At 40.4% G+C, this 23,529-nt stretch overlaps 2 protein-coding genes across 2 annotated transcripts in view; one reads left to right on the top strand and one right to left on the bottom strand.

Annotated features, from left to right (window-relative positions):
* SV2C (synaptic vesicle glycoprotein 2C) overlaps positions 1–23,529 on the bottom strand; it is a 565,988-nt gene that overhangs the window by 498,117 nt on the left and 44,342 nt on the right. The window lies entirely within an intron of this gene.
* LOC116462732 (importin subunit alpha-8) lies at positions 4–16,148 on the top strand. Its single transcript, XM_058434250.1, is given in 4 exon segments — positions 4–33; positions 478–631; positions 14,601–15,718; positions 15,720–16,148. Coding segments are annotated over 4 exon segments (1,731 nt in total).

Here is a 23,529-nt window from a genome sequence, read left to right as displayed (position 1 = left end):
GACATGGTTATTGACTGTGACCTAGAAAAATGGGTAAGAAAAGTAAGATCAGTGTCAAAAACAACAAATGAATGAGAACTGAATAGGAACTGTCAGAAAGAGTTGGGCATTCTAGAGGTTCCCTGCCTTGTCATGATCTCTCTCCAGGACTATATGAATTTTCTTTTATTCCATTTCTCCTTTTCTCTTCATTTTATTTCTACTCTGTAGATGTTTTGCTTTCTCATAGTTCCTGACTCTCTATAACCTGGACTTACCATGGCCTTGTCTTGACTTCATGGTATTTTTCCACCTCTACCCACCACTTCTAACTAAAGTGTTCCTTTGTATTCCTTAGTTCAAATTTTTGAAAAGAGAAAATAATTAACCCAGTTCATCTTTTTGAGCCAGACCATGTTATAGATCACTGCCTAGCCTATGGGATGTGTGACAGTTTTTAAAAGGTACACAAAAATCTTTGACACTTCTCCCATCCAGAGACAGCGTTCATGTCTCCTCCCCTGGAATCTGGACTATATGAATACAATAGAAGTGGCAGCGTGCAGATTTCCAGGATTAGGCCTTAAGACACCAGCAGCTTGCTCTTGGAATCCGACCACCGGCTGTGAAGAAGCCCAGGCCACACAAAGAGGTCAGGTAGGGGCTGTGGCTGACTGTTCCAGTGGAGGTCCCAGAAAACAGCCAGCATCAACCACCAGACATGTGTGAGTAAAGCTATCTGCAGAGGACAACAGTCCCCAGTCGATCACTCCCAGCCTTTGAGTCTTTCCAGCTGATGCATCAGATATCGTGGAGCAGCGACAAGCCATGCTTATTGTGCCTGTCTGAATTCTTGATATACAGCATGTGTGGGCATAATAAAATGCATGCTTTATACCTTAAGTTCTGGGATAGTTTGTTACATAGTAGTAGACAACTGGAAAATATTCTGGTACCATAAGTCAATTACCTATAGCTGTGTCACAAAACTACACACTTCAGTAGTTTAAAACAATGATCAATTTTTTTTTTTTCCTGTTTCTGGGAGTCAAGGATTTGAGAAGCATTCAGCCAGGTAGTTCTGGTCCAGAGTCTGCCACATAGCTGTAGTCAAAGGCTGGAGCTGGAAGACCATAACTGCTGAAGCAGCTGGGAGCTGGCTAGGCACCTCTCTCTCCTCTGAGGTTTCAAGGGCTCACTGCAGGGTCTCTCCATGTACACTACTTTGGGCTTCATCTCAGGGTGATGGCCTCAGATGACAGAAATTCTTACATGGTGGCTCAAGGTTCCAATGTGACCGTTCCAGTGAGCCAAGCAAAAGATGCATTGCCTTTTTTGACGTAGCCTTATAAGTCACGTGGCATCATTTCCACCATACTCTTACCAGTCAGCTGCTCATAAACTCACCTTAGATTCAAGGTTGGGGGAGATAGATCCACCTTTCAAAGAGAGGAGTGTCAAAGAAATTCGTCAAAGTTTAGTTCTAGGCCAAAGCTCATACCTATTCGAATCAACTATGCTGAAGGCTGGTGGGATCATAGGTGCACCTATGGCATCTCTTCTGTTAGGGACTGGAAGCAGGGATAGCTCCCTTGGAAGGAACTACATTGGCCAGTTTAGAGCACTACATCCTTTGCCTGCCCAGAACCCAGGGTCCTTCTTCCTCTTCTTTATGTCCTACACACATCTGCATCCTGTGGATCCCATCTATTGAACATCTCTTGAACTCTCCACTGGCAGTTAATAGGTGATTTTTATAGAAAATTTGGAGAACACAAAAAACTACCAGGAGAAAAAAATACCCTTCCTCCCACATACACAGTTCCGGAGATGCCCATTCCCAACATGGCCTGTCTGACATTTACAACTACAAATATGCTCATCTTCTGCTAATAGAAAGACATTCCAAAGTCATGACCAGTTATAGCGCCAGGAAAACTGTCAAGGACCACTTCAAAAGCTGCTTGCCTATCTTGGAGTCCAGAGTTTTCTGTGGTGTCTAGCCTATTTCTTTGTTCTCCTTTTTCCATGTTCCCATTCAGAGCTATTTCTTACCATTTTATGGGCTCAAAATGACCACTGGTAAACATCAAAGCACCGTGAATATGACAAATGAAAATAAAGAATATTTATAGTGACTATTTTTATTGGCGTACAAAGGGAACATAAAATCTATCTTTTCATCCTGAAACTCAAGATTTACATAGGTGTGATCAAGCAATATTTACAAATTTGTAGTCTGCATTTTTCCCTTGTATTATAATTTTTGTTGTCATTATAATCTTTAAAATCATGAAAAGAAAATGTAAAGTGAAATATCTAATAGCTAAAGCAATGTGTTCATTTTTCCTCATCACTTTACTATTAATAAAAAAATTATTTTTTAAGTTGAATTACCCAGCAAATAAATTAACCCAATTATAACTTTACTAATCACTTCTTTTATTTCCATTTTTCTCAATTAAAATGAATTATTAATTAAAATAAATGTATGGATATACCTAATGCTAAATGACGAGTTAATGGGTGCAGCACACCAACATGGCACATGTATACATATGTAACAAACCTGCACATTGTGCACAGGTACCCTAAAACTTAAAGTATAATAATAATAAAATTAAAAAAAATAGTCAAAGACCCTCTAGCAAAAAAAAAAATAATAAAGGAAGAAATTTATGGGTAAGCTTGATGGACTGAGTATAATTGTTTTTTCCTTGTTACCTGCTGAAATCCCACTAAAATAAAAGGAAAAGGAATTTAAAACTATAAATCCACAAAAAAGAGAAATAATGACAGCATATGAGAGATATCAACAAAATCTAGAAACTGAAGAGCAATAAATGAGAAGCAGCCTCATAGACCAAAGAGAGATGAAGCTTGAGTCTATAATAGGATATCTAATAGGAAGTAAGCTAATTATATGCCAAACAGTTAAGAAGTTACAGAACCTTGAAAATTCTCAAGATTCCTGGACAAAGATAAAAATTTTTTTATGGTTTGTCGAATTCTTTGAACTGATGATCACTCTTGAGATTGAAAGCACCCCTTTCTTCTGAATGATGTTTTCCTTGTATTATGTTTCATATTGTGCCTCTATAAGTAGTATATTCAATTTCTTGCTTGTTTTCCAATTAAATGCAAAAGTTTATCAGAATTGACTTGCTATAAAATCATGTAAAAACAGTCTAAGTCTGCCTACGTGCTTATATTTTTTGCTTTTTTTCCCCCTAAGACCGTAAAATAAGCTACATTTTCTTAAAATGCCAAATGATTAACAGAGGCCCTTATAGTTTGGATGTGTTTTTATTGAAACAGTGTCGTTTAGTACTGTATGACTGACTTCCAATGTGAGTTAAGCTCCCATCCAGAAGGAACTTCAGGAACTCTTATGAAGGCTGTGAAGATAGGCTTATGGAAGTATAAGCTTAGATCATAGCTTACACAAGAATGTTGCTTTAGAATGGTGAACTGAAGTTCCTACCCAACTACAGGAAGTTCTGAGCTGGCAAGGGGAAGTTGGAAAGGTCTATGGATGCAGAACTACAGCTCTTGCTAGGGATAATTATTTTAGTTTGTTGCTGTGTTTTTCCTGAAATTTATTGCTGAGAAACAGAATTCCCCTGAGTCAAATCATTTGTTTTACTGTGATAAAATTGAGAATTGAATATTTAAACTCTTCCTTAGTATTTTCTACTCTGTGTAGCCATATCATGTGTTGGGCTTGGGGACTTGGTGTTTTTAGTATCATTGGTATATGAGGTGGTGTCAGTGCTTGAAGTGTAGGACAGCCCAAGGCTTCTCTATTTTGAGAAGGCCTAATAACAACCCTGATTTAAAAAAAAAAAAGAATTGAATAAACCAGATATCACTGAGTCCAATAGTTTAAGTTGGTCTGAAAGCAAGAGGATTGTCCGACAATCTTTATAAGGAATAGATAGGACCCCAGTGAACTCCACCAGCCCATTCAGTCAGAGCATGAAGAAGAACAGGTACCTGAATATAGATGAATCTGGAGGGCATGATGCTAAATCAGGCACAGAATGACAAATACCACATGATTTCACTTACAGGAATCTAAAAAGTTGAGCTTATAGAAGCAGAGTAGAGTAGTAGTTACGAGAGGCTGGGAGTGTGGAGAGATAAGGGTTTAGAGAGATGTTGGTCAAAGAATATAAAATTTCAGTTAGGAAGCATGAGTTCAAGAGCTCTATTGTACAACATTGTGACTATAATAAATAACAATATATTGTACACTTGATTACTAATTTTAAGCAGATTTTAAGTGCTCTCATTGCACACAAAAATGCATGTGAGAAATGCACATGTTAATTATCTAAATTTAGCCATTCCTTAGTGTACATATATTTCAAAACATATTGTATAAATATATATAATTTTGTTAATTAAAAATTAATAATAAAAATAATAATAAAAATATTGTATTCGCAGGCCTAGTCAGTATAAATATAAGAAAAATAAATTTAAGGCATTAGACTGGGGGTAAAAATCAGTGAGATAATAAAGCATTACCTTCATAAAAACAGAAGTCAATTAAAAAAGGGACATTTCAAGAAAAGAAGCTTTTTAAAATTAAAGTACAGCTATATAATTTTTAAATTAAATCCCACAATTACCCTTCCTTCCTTCCTTTCTTTCTTTTTTCTTTCTTTCTTTCTTTTCCCTCTGTGGCCACGCTGCAATCTACACCACTCGCTGCTGCCCCGCACCGCGGACGGCTTGCAACTGCCGCCGCGCGCCACCACCGCTGCCTGCTTTTTCTCCTTTGGCTGCAGGCGCGGTTTTGCCATCTTGGCCACGCTGCTCTCCAGCTCCTGACCCCGAGTGCTCTGCCCGCCTCGGCCTCCCGAGGTGCTGGGACTGCAGACGGACACTCACTCGGTGCCCGGTGTTGCTCGGGCCAGAGTGCGGTGGCGTGGTCTTGGCTCGCGGCAGCCTCCGCCTCCCAGCCGCCTGCCTTGGCCTACCAGGGTGTTGGGATTGCAGCCCCTGCCTGGCCGCCGCCCCGTCTGGGAGGTGGGGAGCGTCTCTGCTCGGCCGCCCCTCTGCCCGGCCTCCCCATCTGGGAAGTGAGGAGCGCCTCTGCCCAGCCACCCATCGTCTGGGAGGTGAGGAGCGCCTCTGCCCGGCCACCCATCGTCTGGGAAGTAAGGAGCACCTCTGCCCAGCCACCCATCATCTGGGAAGTGAGGAGCGCCTCTGCCCAGCCGCCCCGTCTGGGAAGAAGTGAGGAGCGCCTCTGCCCGGCCGCCCCGTCCGGGAAGAGGTGAGGAGCACCTCTGCCCAGCCACCCATCGTCTGGTAGGTGAGGAGCACCTCTGCCCGGCCACCCATCGTCTGGGAAGTGAGGAGCGCCTCGGCCCGGCCGCCCCTTGTCTGGGGAGTGGGGAGCGCCTCTGCCCGGCCGCCCCGTCTGGGAAGTGAGGAGTGCCTCTGCCCGGCCACCCATCATCTGGGAAGTGAGGAGCGCCTCTGCCCGGCCGCCCCATCTGGGAAGAAATGAGCAACGAGTCTATCCGGTCGCCCCGTCTGGGAAGTGAGGAGCGCCTCTGCCCGTCCGCCCCGTCTGGGACGTGGGGAGCGCCTCTGCCCGACCGCCCCGTCTGGGCAGAAATGAGGAGCACCTCTGCCCGGCCGCCCCGTCTGGGAAAAAGTGAGGAGCACCTCTGCCCAGCCACCCCATCTGGGAAGAAGTGGGGAGCGTCTCTGCCTGGCCGCCCCGTCTGGGAAGTGAGGAGCATCATCTGGGAAGTGAGGAGCGCCTCTGCCCGGCCGCCCCATCTGGGAAGAAATGAGCAACGAGTCTATCCGGTCGCCCCGTCTGGAAAGTGAGGAGCGCCTCTGCCCGTCCGCCCCGTCTGGGCAGAAATGAGGAGCACCTCTGCCCGGCCGCCCCGTCTGGGAAGAAGTGAGGAGCACCTCTGCCCGGCCACCCCATCTGGGAAGAAGTGGGGAGCGTCTCTGCCTGGCCGCCCCGTCTGGGAAGTGAGGAGCGCCTCTGCCCGTCCGCCCCGTCTGGGACGTGGGGAGCGCCTCTGCCCGACCGCCCCGTCTGGGCAGAAATGAGGAGCACCTCTGCCCGGCCGCCCCGTCTGGGAAAAAGTGAGGAGCACCTCTGCCCAGTGGGGAGCGTCTCTGCCTGGCCGCCCCGTCTGGGAAGTGAGGAGCGCCTCTGCCCGGCCCCCCCGTCTGGGATGTGGGGAGCGCCTCTGCCCGACCGCCCTGTCTGGGAGGTCTACCACAGAGGCCAGAAGCAATGTGGGGGCTGGATGTGGTGGCTCACGCCTGTGGTCCCGGCACTCTGGCAGGCCGAGGCAGGTTGATCACTTCAGGCTGGGAGTTCGAGACCAGTCTGGCCAACATGGCGAAACATATGAAAAATACAACAGACAAACCAACCAACCAACCCAGTGACAACAAAACAGGTCTACCCTGGAGTCATACTCTAATTTTTTCTATTTTCCTCCCTTTCTGATCCTTTATCCCACTTTCTTTTTCTTCCTCTTCCTTCTCCTTCTTCTTTGTCAAATGGAGGATTGAGCTGTTATCACTGATCCATATAAAGTCCCTCTCTCATTTATTTTGGTTCCCACCCCCCATTTCTATTCCCCAACTTCCCATGTGCAACCTTCCTAATTTGTTTGATACGCATCTTTTTGTTTGTATGTATTTTTAGAAAATGTTTATTGTTTTGTGTGCAAAAAAAAATTAATAATAAAAATAAATAAATAAATAAATAAATCCCACAATTAGAAGATAAAGTTAAGGAAATCTCCTAGAAAGTAAAAGCAAAAAAGACAAAGAGATAGAAAATAGTGGTAGGAAAAAAAGAAAGTTAGAGGAAGTTCAGCATCCGATTTAATTATTAAGAGTTCCAGAAAAAGAAAACAGAAGAAATGGGCAAGAGAATATCTTCAAAAAATAGCGCGCATGTAAAAACATCCCAGAACTGAAGGACATGAGCGCCAGTTTGAAAAGGTCCACACAGTACACAGCAAAATGAACAAAAATGACTCTCACCAAGGCACATTATGGTAATACTTCAGCACGCAGGGGAGAAAGAAAAGACCTAAAATTTTCAGATAGAAGAAAATGGTTCGCATCAGTGTATCATTAGACATCTCAAAGTTACACCGTGTAGCATACTATAAGAACCATCATTCTCAGCAAACTATGGCAAGGACAAAAAAACAAACACCGCGTGTTCTCACTCATAGGTGGGAATTGAACAATGAGATCACATGGACACAGAAGGGGAATAGCACACACCGGGGCCTGTTGTGGGGTGGGCAGAGGGGGAAGGGATAGCATTAGGAGATATACCTAATGTTAAATGACTAGTTAATGGGTGCAGCACATGTATACATGACACATGTATACATATGTAACAAACCTGCACGTTGTGCACATGTACCCTAAAACTTTAATTAAAAAAAAAGAGACATATTGTTGCTATAAGATTAATGATGGCCAAAAGGCCCTCTCAAATACCTCACAGGGTCTACACTATATGTTCATTTAGCAGTATGGTGCAACCTGGCCTAAGATTTCCAACCACGGCCTGGGAATTACTGGATCTGCATGACAATGAGACCTAAAAATGCTGGTTGCCCTAGGGACAAGACCACTCAACATAGATGCAACCTTAAAACAATGTTTACCCTCACAAGAATAGCTAATACTTCCTTTATAAAAGAAACACCTGGCAACTGACCTGGACTGAATACAGTTACGAAAAAGGAGAAAGAATCCCCCAAACTCTGAAAATGGTCCCCAGATGGAGACTCTCCCAGTCATCTGACTCCTGACTCTATCTGGCCCATGCCACCAGCCTGCTCCCGCTACCTGTCTTGTAAGAGCACTTCCAGAGTAAACTGCCCAAACATCAGACAATGTCTAAGACTTGTCTTTGGAAGCTAGAAGAGACTGATGTCTTCAAAATATTGAGGGAAAGGTATTTTCAACCTGAAATTCTGTGCCCAACCAAACTACCCATCATGAATAATAAAGTTACTATAAATTATGCTCTATCAAAATCAAGAATAAGATAGGGGATAGAGGAAACAGGAGATGCAAATAGGTGACAGGCAAAAAGAATTCCCTGGAAGCTGCTAAAGTGAAGTCCCAGCATAATAGCTGAGGTCTCAGCCTTCAGAGCAATCAGTTCTGCCTAGAGAATAGAGGGCATCAGAGGCAAAGTCACCAGGGGAAAAAATTAATTGATAGATTACCTGATGTGTTTGATTGTTTTGATAAGTAATTTATTGATCTGTTGGAGTATCTAGGGATTAAAAATTGGTGATAGGTACATAGAAAATCAAGCAAACAATTTTAAACTTCAGAGTAAAAAAAAATTGTCTTTAAAAAATTGGAATGTGTATTTAGTAAAATTCAGTACCCTTTAAGGATGAAAAAAAAATCACTCAACAAAGCAAGAATAGAAGAAAACTACCTCAACACAATAAAGGCCACATAGGAAAAGTCCACAGCTATCATAGTCAAGGTGAAAGACTGAAAGCTTTCCTGCAAGATCAGGAACTAGACAAGAATGCTCACTTTCAACACTTCTATTCAACATAGTACTAGAAGTCTTAGCCAGAGCAATTAGTCAAGAAAAAGAAATAAAAGGCATCCAAAAAGAAGAATTAAAATTATCTCTATTCATAAACAACAGAATCTTGTATGTAGAATATCTTAAGGATTCCACAAAATAACCTGTTAGAAATAATAAACAAATTCAACAAAGTTACAGGATTCAAAATCAAAACACGAAAAAAATTAGCTATATTTCTACACACTAACAATGAATAATCTGAAAAGGAAATTAAGAAAGTAATTCCATTTATGATAGAATCAAAAAGAATAAAATATTCAGAATAACCAAAAGACTTGCACACTGAAAATTACAAAATGTCACTGAAAGAAATTAAGGCAGACACAAGTAAATGGAAAGATATCCTGTGTTTATGGATTGGAAGCCTTAATATAATAAGATGTCAATACTCTACAAAGTGATCTACAGATTCAACGCAATTCCTATCAAAATCCCAATGATGTTTTTTTGCAGAAATAGAAAAGCCCAGCAAAGTAATTGAATAGATAGTTCTCCAAATAAGATATACAAATGGCCAATAAGCATATGAAAAGATGCTCAATGTCATTAATAATTTTGGAAATGAAAATCAAAGCCACAATGAGGTGTTGCCTCCCACTCATTAGAATGGCTGCTATTGAAAAAAAAAAAAAAGAAAATAGATATTGGTGAGGATGTGGAGACATTTGAACTCTTGTGAACTTTTGGTGGTAAAGTGATACAGCTGCTATGAAAAACAGTATGATAGTTCCTCAAAAAATTAAAAATAGAAATACCACATAAATCAGAAACTCTACTTCTGGATATTTAGCAAAAAGATTTGCAATTAGGGTCTCAGAGATATTTATACACCCATGTTCATAACAGCCTTATTCATGATAACCAAAAAGTAAAAGCAACCCAAACATCCATTTATGGATGAATGGATGAACAAAATATGGTATGTAATACAATGAAATATTATTAAGCCTTAGAGAGGGAAAGAAATTCTGACACGTGCTACAACATGTATGAATCTTGAGGACATTAATTAAGTGAAATAAGCCAGTCACAAAAAGGCAAAAACCATATGACTCAACTTATACAAGATATCTGTAGGGAAGTCAAACTCAAAAAAATAGAAAGTAGAATGGTGGTTCCCAGGGGCTCAGGGGAGGGGAAAACGGGAAGTCATTTAATAGGTATGAAAAAATTCTGGAGATTTGTTGGACAACAAACTGAATATACTTAACCTACTGAAGTGTACACTTAAAAATGATTAAGATGGTAGGTTTTATATTATGTGCATTTTACTGCATTAAAGCAACTTCTATTTTGAGACACAGTCTCACTCTGTCATCCAGGCTGAAGTACAAGTGGCATGATCACAGTTCACTGCAGCCTTGACCTCCCAGGCTCATGCGATCCTCCCACATCAACTTCTCAAGTAGCTGGGACCACAGGCACATGTCATCAGGCTTGGCTAATTTTTTTATTATTATTATTTTTTGTAGAAATGGGATCTCACTATGTTGCCCAGGCTGGCCTCAAACTTTTGGGCACAAGCAGTCCTCCTGCCTTGGCCTCCCAAAATACTGGGATTACAGGCATGAGCCACTGCACCTAGCTAAAACAACATTTTAATATACTATATTATATTATTCAGCTGTGGACAACATCTACATGCGTACTTATAATAATTTAGCACTCGTTATTTTTAGACAGAAATTTGCAACATAAATAATATTTGCAAGATAGAGGAAGTTTAGAGTTGGATAAGAGAGGAGTAGTGGAAGAGAACAAAATTTTCTATGTCAAGAAGTCAATAATAGATAATTTCTAAAATTGGAAAATCAATATGGGGAAACATAAACACATTATTCAGAAATACAGGATAAACATCTGTACTAGTCTTAGTGTGACTGGCCTCAGCTCTATGTTTTATCCTTTTCCTGCTCTCTTCTAATAAGGGTGTTATCTGTTGTCTGCATGCTATATTCTCCAAGTTACCACGTCTATTGGAGATAGCTAGTTTGACTAATGGGAAACACTGTCAGGAAACTGAATGTGAAGAGGAAAAGACAGGATATTTTCCTCCTTCCTTCTATGCCTCGGGTGACATATTAAGTAATGTCTATGTTTCTTCCATGGCTCCAGCTCCTGACAGACAAGCTTCTATGGTCCTAGATTCTGCAAGATTAACCTAGCTACTGGGCTTACCAGTATCTCTTCTCTTTTTCCCTCCAGCCTAATCTATCTAATGTTGCTAGTCTCTGAGTTGCTCACCAACACCTGTTTGGCTTCTCAGCTTTTCCACAACTAATGCCTGCATGAAAGCTTATCGCAAGAGTTTTGTTTCTGCCTAGTATTTAGCTGGGAACATATCATTCCTGCCCCAAGTACAAGAAAAACGTATGAACTACAGAATCAGAATATTTCTTCATCTCATTAGAGAGGTGATATAAAGAGCAACCAAATAGACTGAAAGCCAAGGAAAGACAGGAGCCTCCAAGATGAGACAAGCATTGGCTTAATTGTGGCAGAGTATTGTGGGAAGAGACACTGAGCATCATCAAAGTGGGTAAGATGAATTCAGTTAAAAATTTTAAGTTGCTAGGCCTCGTTTGGGCTAGTGGGACATCATAGAGCCCCTGGGAGTTTCAGACATGAGGGAAGTTTATGTCCACTTGCAGTTCTTCTCCACATACCTCCAATGGGGGTGTGTGGAGAAGAACTGCAAGTGGACATGAGAAATATTTGGGGCAGGGTGGGAGAAGAGGGCCTCCGTCAGTAGGGTGAAAAAGGCACAAAACCCATCTGGCTCCTCTTCTGGGGAACAAAGGCCTTAAGTCACTGGGGGAAAGGTAGCAAACCCTGTCACCCACAGTAGAAGTTGATAGGCAAAGGGTGCACATTCAAGAATCAAAAATAACCTTTAAAAACACAAAAGCAAAAACCTAAGTATAACTAATAAGTAATAGTGGAGATAAACAGAAGTATTATAAAATGCTCAACTGACCCCAACCCTCAAACAAAAATAAGAGGAAAAAAAAGGAACAAAGAACAGATGGGGCAAATAAAAAACAGGTATCAAAGTAGTAGTTTTAAATTCAACCATAGCAATTATCACATTAAATGTAAATGGTCCGAACTTTCTAATTAAAAGGCAGAGATTACCAGAGTGGACTACAACAAGTGGATTACAGATAAAAGGACAAAATAAGATATACTCTGCAAAAACTCATTGTAAAAAAAAAACTGGAATGGATAACATCAGACAAAGCATAGTTTGGAACAAGGAATATTACCAGGAATAGGAGGTAAATTTCATAATGATAAAGGGGTAAACTTATCAAAAAGATATAACAGTCCTAAATGTGTATGCATCCTGTAACAGGGATTCAAAATATCCAAGGAAAAAGCTGACAGAACTGAAAGGACAAATAAATCCACAAATACAATTGGGAGCTTCAACAGTGTTTTTTCATTAATTAATAAAACAAGAACACAAAAAATCAGTACAGACATAAAAGACTTGAAAAATGCAACCAACTGGACCCAATTGATAAATGTATAGAATATACCATTCAAAAAAAGAATAAACATCCTTTTCAAGTGCATTCACAATAGTCACCAAAATAGACCATTTTCTGGGCCACAGGGAAATTTAATTGGATTGAAATTATATAAAATATGTTCTGTTACAAGATAATTAAATTGGAAATCAATAACAGGAAGATATAAGGAAAATTCCCAAACATTTAGAAATTAAACAATATACCTCTTAATAATGCATGGGTCAAAGAAAACATCAGAAAGAAAATCAGAAAATATTTTAAATGGAATGGTAATGGTAACATCAAAATATGTAGGATAAGACTAACACAGAGCTTAGAACATAATGTATAGCCTTAAGTACTTATATTAGAGAAGACCTAAACAAGCAAAAATTATAAAATTTCCAGGAGAAAACATGGAAGAAAATCTCTACACTCTTGATATAGCAAAAATTCATGGTGGGAAAGAAGAAGCATGAACCATTTAAACAATTAACAAATTAGACTTCATCAAAGTTTAAAAATTCTGCTTTCTTTAATTTTATTTAATTTTAAGTTCCAGGATACCTGTACAGGACGCGCAGGTTTGCTACATAGGTAAACATGTGCCGTGGTGGTTTGCTGCACCTATCAACCCGTCACCTAAATATTAAGCCCTGCATTCACTAGCTATTTATCCTGATGCTCTCCCTCCCCTCGCTCCCCTACAGACCCCAGTGTGTGTCGTTCCCCTCGCTGTGAGCATGTGTTCTCATTTCTCAGCTCCCACTTATAGGTGAAAACATGAGGTGTCTGGTTTTCTGTTCCTGTGTTAGTTTGCTGAGGATAATGGCTTCCAGCTCCATCCACATCCATGCAAAGGACATGATCTCATTCCTTTGTATGGCTGCATAGTATTCCATGGTGTATATGTCCCACATTTCCTTCATCCAGTCTATCATTGATGGGCATTTGGGTTGATTCCATGTCTTTGCTATTGTGAATAGCATTGCAATGAACATACACATGCATGTATCTTTATAATAGAATTATTTATATTCCTTTGGGTAGATAACCAGTAATGGGATTACTGAGTCAAATGGTATTTCTAGTTCTAGGTCTTGGAGGAATCATCATATTGTCTTCCACAATGGTTGAACTAATTTACATTCCCATCAACAGTGTAAAAGTGTTCCTGTTTCTCCATAGCCTTGCCAGCATCTGTTGTTTCTTGACTTTTTAATAATTGCCATTCTGAATAGTGTGAGGTGGTATCTCATTGTGGCTTTGATTTGCATTTCTCTAATGATCAGTGATGTTGAGCTTTTTTTCGTATGTTTGTTGGCTGCATAAATGTCTTCTTGGAGAAGTGTCTTTTCATATCATTTCCAAGTTTTGATGGGGTTGTTTTTTCTCATAGATTTGTTTGAGTTCCTTGAAGATTCTGGATATTAGACCTTTGTCAAATGGATAGATTGCAAAAATTTTCTCCCATTCTGTAGGTTGTCTATTCACTCTGATGATAGTTTCTTCTGCTGTGCAGAAGCTCTTTAGTTTAATTAGATCCCATTTGTCAATTTTCACTTTTGTTGCAATTGCTTTTGATGTTTTTGTCATGAAATCTTTGCCCATGCCTATGTCCTGAATGGTATTGCCTAGATTTTCTCCTAGGGGTTTTATAGTTTTGGTTTTACATTTAAGTCTTTAATCCATCTTGAGTTGATTTTTGTATAAGGTGTAAGGAAGGAGTCCAGTTTCAATTTTCTGCGTATGGATAACCAGTTTTCCTTAGCACGATTTATTGAATAGGGAATCCCTTTCCCATTGCTTGATTTTGTCAGGTTTGTCAAAGATCAGATGGATGCACATGTGTGGCCTTATTTCTGAGATCTCTATTCTGTTCCATTGGTCTATTTGTCTGACCCCACAGAAATACAAACAACCATCGGAGAATACTATAAACACTTCTACACAAATAAACTAGAAAATCTGAAGAAATGGAGAAATTCCTAGACCCATGCACCCTCCCAAGACTAAACCTGGAAGAAGTCGAATCCCTGAATAAACCAATAACAAGCTCTGAAACTGTGGCGGTAGTTAACAGCCTACCAACCAAAACAAGCCCAGGACCAGATGGATTCACAGCCGAATTCTAACTGAGGTACAAAGAGGAGCTACTACCATTCCTTCTGAAACTATTCCATGTCATTGAAAAGGATGCACTTCTCCCTAACTCATTTTATAAGGCCAGCATCATCCTGATACCAAAACTTGGCAGAGATACAACTAAAAAAGGAAACTTAAGGCCAATATGCCTGAGGAACACTGATGCAAAAATCTTCAATAAAATACTGGCAAACCAAATCCAGCAGCACATCAAAAAGCTTATGCACCACAATCCAGTCGACTTCATCCCTAGGATGCAAGGCTGGTTCAACATACACCAATCAATAAACATAATTTATCACCTAAACAGAACCAATGATAAAAAGTGACCTTAGACGCTCCAGAAAACAGGCTAAGAAAATTTAATTACCGAGGCAAAGATGCATCTCTGAGGCGACAGCAGAGGATGGCGGTCAGCCTGGAGCTCCGAAAAGCCAAGAAAGATGAACAGATCTTAAAGAGAGGGAATATCACCAGCTTCTGCCCTGACACAGCTTCCGAAAAACCAGCCACAGGGGTGGCAGTCAGCCTCACTCTGGGTGAAATAATCAAAGGTGTGAATAGCTCAGATTCATTCCTATGTTTCCAGGCCACCCAGACAGCCAGGAAAATTCTATCCCAGGAAAAGAACCCCCTTCTGAAACTGATCATTGAAGCGGGCCTCATTCCCAGGATGGTGGAGTTCCTGAAGTCATCACTTTACCCCTGCTTGCAGTTTGAGGCCGCCTGGGCCCTGACCAACATTGCTTCAGGGAATTCCAAGCAGATTTGAGCCGTCATAGAAGGGGGACCCATCCAGCCCTTGATCAAGCTCCTGTCTTCCCCCAACGTGGCTGTGTGTAAACAGGCAATGTGGGCTCTTGGTAATATACCCGGTGACGGCCTGGAGTTCAGAGATAATGTCATCTCAAGCAATGCCATCCCACATCTACTGACCTTGATTTCACCCACCCTACTAATCACATTTCTGCGGAACATCACGTGGACCTTGTCGAACCTATGCCTAAAAAAGACCCCGTACCCTTGCGAAACTGCAGTGAAGCAGATGCTGCCGGCCCTGTCACTCCTGCAGCACCACGACAACGAGGTTCTCTCAGAAGCCTGCTGGTCACTGTCCTACCTCACAGACGGCTGCAAAGAGCGCATCGGCAAAGTGGTTGACACAGGGGTCCTGCCCAGGCTGGTAGCGCTCATGACCAGCTCAGAATTCAATGTCTGGACCCCTTCTCTCTGTACCGTGGGGAACATTATCACAGGCACAGATGAGCAGAAGCAGATGGCCATTGACGTGGGCATGCTGAACGTGCTGCCCCAGCTCCTGCAGCACAAGCCCTCCATCCAGAAGGAGGCGGCCTGGGCCCTGAGCAACGTGGTGGCAGGGCCCTCTCAGCATACCCAGCAGCTGCTTGCCTACAACGTCTTGCCTCCCTTGGTGGCTCTGCTAAAAAAATGGAGAATTTGAAGTCCAGAAAGAGGCTATCTGGACGGTGGCTAACTTTGCAATGTGGGTTACCGTGGATCAGTTGATCCTCCACTCTGGGGTCCTGGAGCCACTGGCAAATCTGCTCATTGCTACAGATGTTAAAATTGTTCTCATCATCCTCGATGTAATCTCTTGCATCCTCCAGGCAGTGGAGAAACGGTCTGAGAAGGAAATCCTATGTTTTCTGATAGAAGAACTCGGTGGGATCGATAGAATTGAGGCTTTACAACTGCATGAGAACTGTCAGATTGGCCAGTCTGCTTTGAACATCATTGAGAAGCATTTTGGTGAGGAAGAAGATGAGAGCCTAACTTTACTGAGCCAAGTCCTAGACCAAGATTGTGAATTTATAGATTGTGAATGCTTAGCAAAAAATAGCCAAGCTCCATAACTCCTAAACCAACAACCCAATGCTAAAGGATAACTTCTTCAAGCAGCAGTAGTCCTATATCTTAGTGTATCCCAAATGTGAAGCTTTGAAAACTTAACATTAATAAAATGTTCAATATTTTCAAAAAAATTATCTCAATAGATGCAGAAAAGACCTTCAATAAAATTCAATTCATGCTAAAAACTCTCAATAAACTAGGTATTGATGGAACATATTTCAAAATAATAAGAGCCATTTATGACGGACCCACAGCCAACATCATACTGAATGGGCAAAAGCTGGAAGCATTCCCTTTGAAAACTGGCACAAGACAAGGATGCCCTCTCTCACCACTCCTATTCAGCATAGTATTGGAAGTTCTGGCCAGGGCAATCAGGCAAGAGAAAGAAATAAACTGTATTCAAATAGGAAGAGAGGAGGTCAAATTGTTTCTGTTTGCAGATAACAGGATTGTATATCTAGAAATCCCCATCATCTTAGCCCAAAAGCTCCTTAAGCTGATAAGCAACTTCAGCAAAGTCTCAGGATACAAAATCAATGTGCAAAAATCACAAGCATTCCTATACACCAACAACAGACAAGCAGAGAGCCAAGTCATGAGTGAACTCCCATTCACAATTGTTACAAAGAGAATAAAATACCTAGGAATACAGCTCACAAGGGATGTGGAGGACCTCTTCAAGGAGAACTACAAACCACTGTTCAAGAAAATCAGAGAGGATACAAACAAATGGAAGAACATTCCATGCTTGTGGATTGGAAGAGTGAAATGGCCATACTGCCCAAAGTAATTTATGGATTCAATGCTATTCCCATCAAACTGCCATTTACATTCTTCACAGAAATAGAAAAAAACTAGTTTAAAATCCATATGGAACAAAAAAGGCCTATATAGCCAAGACCATCCTAAGCATTTAAAAAAAAAAAAAATGCTGGAGGCATCACACTACCCGACTTCAAAATTCTGCTTTTCTAAAGACGCCATTAAGAAAACAAAGTGGTAAACCATGGACTGGAAGAAAAAATTCACAATACGTACATCTGACAGAGCATTTCAGAATATATAAAGAACTCTTAAACTCAATTACAAGAAGACAACTCAAGTCAAAATTTGGCAAAATGTTTGAAAAGATTCTTCACAATAGAAGATATACAAATGGCCAATAAGCACATGAAAATATGCTCAACATTACTAGTCATCAGATAAATGCAAATTAGAACTACACTGAGATTTGCTATACTCTCACAAAACAGTTAAGAGTAAAAATATTGACATTACCAAACACCGGAGAATATGTGGAGCAATTAAAATTCCATTCATTGCTGGTGGAAATGCAAAATTGTATGATGACTTTGGGAAACAGTGTAACAATCTTTTCTAAGATTAAACCTACTCTTATCATAAGACCTAGAATTTCACTCCTAAGTATTTACTCAATTCTTTGTCCACACAAAGAATTGTACAAGAACGTTCATAGAAGCTCCATTCATAATAGCTGAAAACTGGAAACAATCCAAATGTCTATCAAATGAGAATGGATAAACAAGTTGATCTAGTCCTGCACCAGTGCCATCAGGTCTTAATAGCTACACTTTATATTACGTGTTAATACCTTGTCTGGCCAGTCTGCAATGCTTTCTACTTTTTCAGAATTGTTTTTGTGAATTCCTGCATTTCAAAGTAACTTTTGAATAATTGTTTCAATCTCCTAAAACTCTTGTAAGTATTAAAGAGAATACATCTTATACAAGATCGAATTTACCTATACAGAGATAAGGCATTATCTCCGTTTATTAAGGTATACCGCAGAAAATAGAATTGCTTTTACTGGCTATCTGCTAATCTATACCACAACATCACTCCCATATCCCACTCAGGGCACTTTAATTTTTCTACTAACAGATTTTTATTCCAGAATTTGGGGCTTTGGTGATTGCAAGATTTGCAGTATTCATACCAGCACTCATAGCATGTGCTCAGTGCTAGTTCTTCACAGTCACGCTCAGAATTAGAAAGCAGGTGTTTTTACCTTGATTGAATTCAGTTCACCTTAATTTGAGAATCATATATTGTACACCTACGATGTGTCAGCCAAGGTGCTAATTTCTATGAGGAGTCAAAGATGAAGAAGTCACAGCTCCATTCTCATGAATTTTTTCATTCTATGGCAATGGCAACCATATAAAGCAAAAGTTTCATGGAAGACAGAATGTCCTGAGGACACAGAGAGTCTGTGTGGGCACAGAGGAAAGAGTTCCTATTTAGGTAAGAAAAAGAACAACACGAGAAAGACAAAACTTTAACATTCTGTATCAAAATGTTGATTTAACTTCTGTATCTTCTTTCTAACAAACCCTGAGACCTAGAAATTTGCTGAACTTGGTGCTTTGTGTCTGAGTCTAATTTGCTTCAGCACTCTTGAACAGCAAGGTTTAGAGCATCCTGAGCTTGTAATTTTGGTATTTCTCATGTTACCTGCTTAGGTGGTAATAGAACCTGACAAAGAAATTTTAAGGAAATTAATGCAGGAATGAATGGTGGGGCAACTCTCCATTCAACATTTTATTGTTAATTATAAATTTGCTGCATAATTTCAGTTCCTAAAGAAGCTTAAATTGGCCAGGCACGGTGGGTCATGCCTGTAATCCTAGCACTTTGGGAAGCCAAGGCAGGCAGATCACCTGAGGTCAGGAGTTCAAGACCAGAGTAGCCAACATGGCGAAACTCCATCTCTACTAAAAATACAAAAATTAGCCAGGCATTGTGGCAGGCACCTGTAATCCCAGGTACTCGGGAGGTTGAGGCAGGAGAATTGCTTGAACCCAGGAGGCAGAGGTTGCAGTGAGCCGAGATCGCACCACTAACTCCAGCCTGGGTGACAGAGCAAGACTCCATCTCAAAAAAAAAGCTTAAATTTTTTTCTAATTATGAGACAAGTGGTGTGATTAGAAGCAGCTGCTCCAGAGAGTTTTTGCCAACAGTCATTTCCAAATTACACACACACAAAGGCATTCAGCATTGTTTCTTTCCACTTCAACCTTGATATGGGTAGGTTTGTAATTTTTTCACATACAATGTAAAGAAAAATCAGTTAATATCTCAAGATTTATTGTGTCTATTCTCTCAATCCTATAAATAGCTGTGCAGAATAACCAAGCTAAAGTCACTTTTTAAAATATGAAGATAGAGGGAGAGAGGGAAGAGAAAAGATGGGCGAAAGCAAATAAGGAAAGGATAGAAGAGATGAATGGAAAAAGGTGCAGACAAAACGCGCAGACGGCAAACTACCGGAAGAGTACAGAATGAGGAGAAAAATACAACTCCAGGCTCTGTTTCTTCATTTTAAGGATGCATGTTGGCCTAACAGTGAAGTGTAAGCTAACAAGTTACAGCAAGAGAATTAACAGCATGAATTTTGGAGTTAGTTTGCTCCAGGATCATTCCTGACTTCCAGTCTCCTACTAACTGTGAGGCCTTGGACAAATTATTTCCTCCACCTTAGAATCCTCATTTGTAAAATGGGCTTAATAAGAATACCCTCCACCTAAAGTGGACATCATAGAGAAGAAAATAAGAACTATAATGTGGTGCCATGTCACAACCATCATATAGGCAAAAATGTTTAAAAATTTAATAACAACTGTTGCTGGGGAAGTCAAGAAATACAGTTCTCATACAATGTTAACAGCAATATAAAGTGGAAATTAATTTTAAAATCAAACAAGTAAAAATGCACACACTCCGATTCAGTATTCTTCTCCTAGGTAAACATTTCCCTGAGAAAAACTCCTGCATGTGTAAACAGAGAGACACAGAATGTTTACTGCTCTAATATTTATAATTGTCAACAATAGAAAAATTCAAATACCCTCCAACAGAAATATGGGTAAATCATAGACTATTCATACAGTAGCAAAAAGGGATGATTTTGAGTTACATGTGTTAGTATAGATGACTCTCCAGTACACTGTTTTTTAATCAAGTTTCAGATTTCAGAATATCAAGGCAGAATCACAATGAAACTAGAAGAAGGCTGGACTTCACCCCAAGAGCCTGAACTTGAAGCTAGATACAATAGGTAAAGTATTCTCGATTGTGCATAAGATAAATTTATTTATATTAGAATGAGGCATTTAAAAATCTAAATGCATGAAAATTCATATGTGATGTAGGGGGAGGGTAAGTGAGACTCAAAGTGGTGGAATGTGCATCTATTCTTTTTGCCTGCCAGGCATCCCTATCTTTTATATTTGTTAATCAAACCTTTTGTTTCTGTCTATCATAATCCCCTTAAACCTCCATTCCTGATCAGTGGTTGGGCACAGAACTCAATCTCTATTTCCTGGGAATTTAATAAATCTTGGGTACAATCACAAAAATATGAAAAGTGATGCCAGTATCCCCAAAGAGCCCAAGACGGACCTAGTAGCAGATTAATTACATTGGATCCCCTCTGTCGTGAAAGGAGTAGCAATTTAAAATCACTATAATTGATTCTTATTCCGGATCTTCTGATCTAGGTTTGCTGTCCCTGCCTGCTATGCTTCTGCCAGCAAAACTATCCCTGGTCTTATTGAATGGCTCATTCACCGTTATGGTTGCCCATAAAATATTGTTTCTCGTCATGGGCTCCACTTACAAGGAGGGAGAGGCAATGGGACTCAGTATCTCATATAATGTGTTAATGGTGGTTAACTTCACATTATTGAATATAAATTGTGGAATATGAATGTGAGTTGTGAAGAGCTAGATGGAGCTGGATTTGAAAATGTGGTAACTGGTGAAACTTGGCCTGTCTACCTCTCTGAAAGGAGACAAGTGTACTTTCAGATGTATGGAGAAATAATTGCATGGTGTAAGGAAGGCAGTTTTTTCTTTTTTTTTTCATTTTTTCAGGACCTGAGCATGTGAAGTAAGGTGGGCTTTGATGTCAGGTAGCCAAATATTATGGACTATAGTAGGAATGCATTGGGATTTGGAGCTGTCCAACTTTCTGTATCTCCTTCCTGATGAGCCTTAGTGGTAGGCACATGACCTAGGGCATTTGACCCACGAGAATGTAATCAGATATAGAAACTAAAATTTTAGATGTATAGCTAGGGATACAAAGAAATAGGGCAGGGATAAAATTTTTCTAGTGTCAGTCACGATAACACGTTCCAATATCCAGGGCCAGCAAAAGTTGGAAAGAAACACTAATCTAATTCTGTTGTAGATTCTGTTGTGAAGCCTCCAAATAATCTTGCCTAGAATTAATATATGTTACTTCCCAAAAGTAGGCACCTAAGGTTTACATCAGAGAGAGAAAAATAAGAACCATGATGTGGTGCCCTATCACATCCATCAGAGAAGCAGAAATGTTAAAACCAGACTACCTCTGGGTTAAAAAAAAAAAAAAAAAAAAAAGCACTTGATTGAAGACTAGTAATTCAGCAACATAGAACCCATTTTCCTTGTAAGTTAAATCACACTTTTTATACTGCAAAGAAAGTACTCGATTAGTAATATAAGCTGGGCCCAGAATTTAAGCTCTAAGACCTAGAAGTCTCTCACATTCCTCCTGGAATAATTTTTGGCTGCAGCCTCGCTCCTCTGAATCCCACTCCCTCAGTTCTGCCTCTAAATAAGCAGTTACGCAATCTTTATATAGTTCCATATTTTTTATGTATGGAATCTGCTGCATGGAACATTCTTATGGAAACTGTTCGCAGCCACACTGTATGGCTTCTTTAGCACCATAGCTTCTGGAAGAGTCAATAAGGAAAGAGTGCTCTTACAAGGATGGAACTAAAGGCCCACCATTTATTTTATTAGGAAAAAAGATACTGTTTCTCCACTCCTAGCCTGTCCCCTAGGTTCGAATTTGCCTGTAACTCAGGGTTAGGGTGTAAGGTGTCTACTCTGTTCGACACTATGTAATAAGAGGCAAAAATTTAACATTTAGACTCAGCTATTTGGGTCTTTTTTTGTTTGGCTGGTTGGTTTTTATTTAATAATTTCAACTTTTATTTTAGATGTAGGGGGTATATGTGCAGGTATGTAACATGCATGTATTGCGTGATGCTGAGCTTTGGGGTACAAATGATCCCATCACCCAGCTAGTGAGCCTAGTACCCAACAGTTTGTTTTTCAACCCATTCCCTCCTCTTTCCCCCTACTCTAGTAGTCCCCAGTGTCTATTGCTCTCATCTTTGTCCATGGGTACCCAGTATTTAGTTCCCACTTACAAGTGAGAATATGTGGTATTTGGTTTTCTGTTCCTGCATTAATTCACTTAGGATAATGGCCTCAAACTGGATTCATGTTACTGCAGAGGGCATGATTTTTTTTTATGGCAATGGTATTTTATGGTGTATATGTATCACATTTTCTTTACCCAATACACCACTGATGGGCACCCAGGTCAATTCCATGTCTTTTCTATTATGAGTAGTGCTGCGATGAACATACAAATGCATGTGTCATTTTGGTAGAATAATTTATTTTCCTTTGGGTATATACCCAGTAATAGGATTGCTTGATTGAATGGTAGTTCTGTTTTTTAAGTTCTTTAAGAAATCTCCGAAGTACTTTCTACAGAGGCTGAACTAATTTACATTCCCATGAACAGTATATAAGCATTCTCTTCTCTACAGTCTTGTCAATATCTGTTGTTTTTTTGACTTTAATAATAGCCCTTCTGACTGGTGTGAGATGGTTTCTCACTGTGGTTTTGATTTGCATTTCTCTGATGATTAGTGATTTTTTCATATATTTGTTGGCTGCCTGTGTTAGACTCAGTCATTTTTATTCTATGCTTCCAAACAGCTGCATTGTTATGGCATCATCAAATGTCTCCCATGTCAGAACAGCCTAACCAAACCCAAAAGTCAAAATACTTCTCTGTCTTTATGGCTACAGTGGCTGCGTGAATGCTGTGGGCCACGTTTCTGTGTGAAGTAGCTCCTTGGATTTGCTCTCTGCATTGAAGTGGGCCCCCTGACCAGGAATGCCTTGAATTGTCCTCCAGAGAGAGCTGTGTCCAAGACATAGGCCTTTCTCTTCCCCTCACTGGGCTGTCGCCTGCAGGTAGAGATGGTCCTTGCTGTATAGTCACCCACAATAGGGATGTCACTGCAGCCACCTGTTGACAGCCAAGGGTGTGATGGAATGAGAATCCGGTGCCTCATGCTTCTGACTCCTTACTCCCACACAGGTGAAGAGACCTTGAAGATGGGCCTTAGCTCAGGATGGGGATGAGGGTATTAGGGGAGTGTCTCATTGGACACTTCCTCTTTCCTAATTCTCCCCCTTCCTCCTCCTCCTCCCACAACCCTCTTCCTTTAACTCTTTTCTCTTCTGGTATCCCTGTTCCACAAGCTTCTCCCCTGGGGTTTACCA

This window comes from Hylobates moloch, unplaced genomic scaffold (assembly GCF_009828535.3).
Source record: "Hylobates moloch isolate HMO894 unplaced genomic scaffold, HMol_V3 SCAFFOLD_23, whole genome shotgun sequence".
Classification (NCBI taxonomy): Eukaryota; Metazoa; Chordata; class Mammalia; order Primates; family Hylobatidae; genus Hylobates; species Hylobates moloch.
This window is presented reverse-complemented; position numbering and strand designations above follow the sequence as displayed.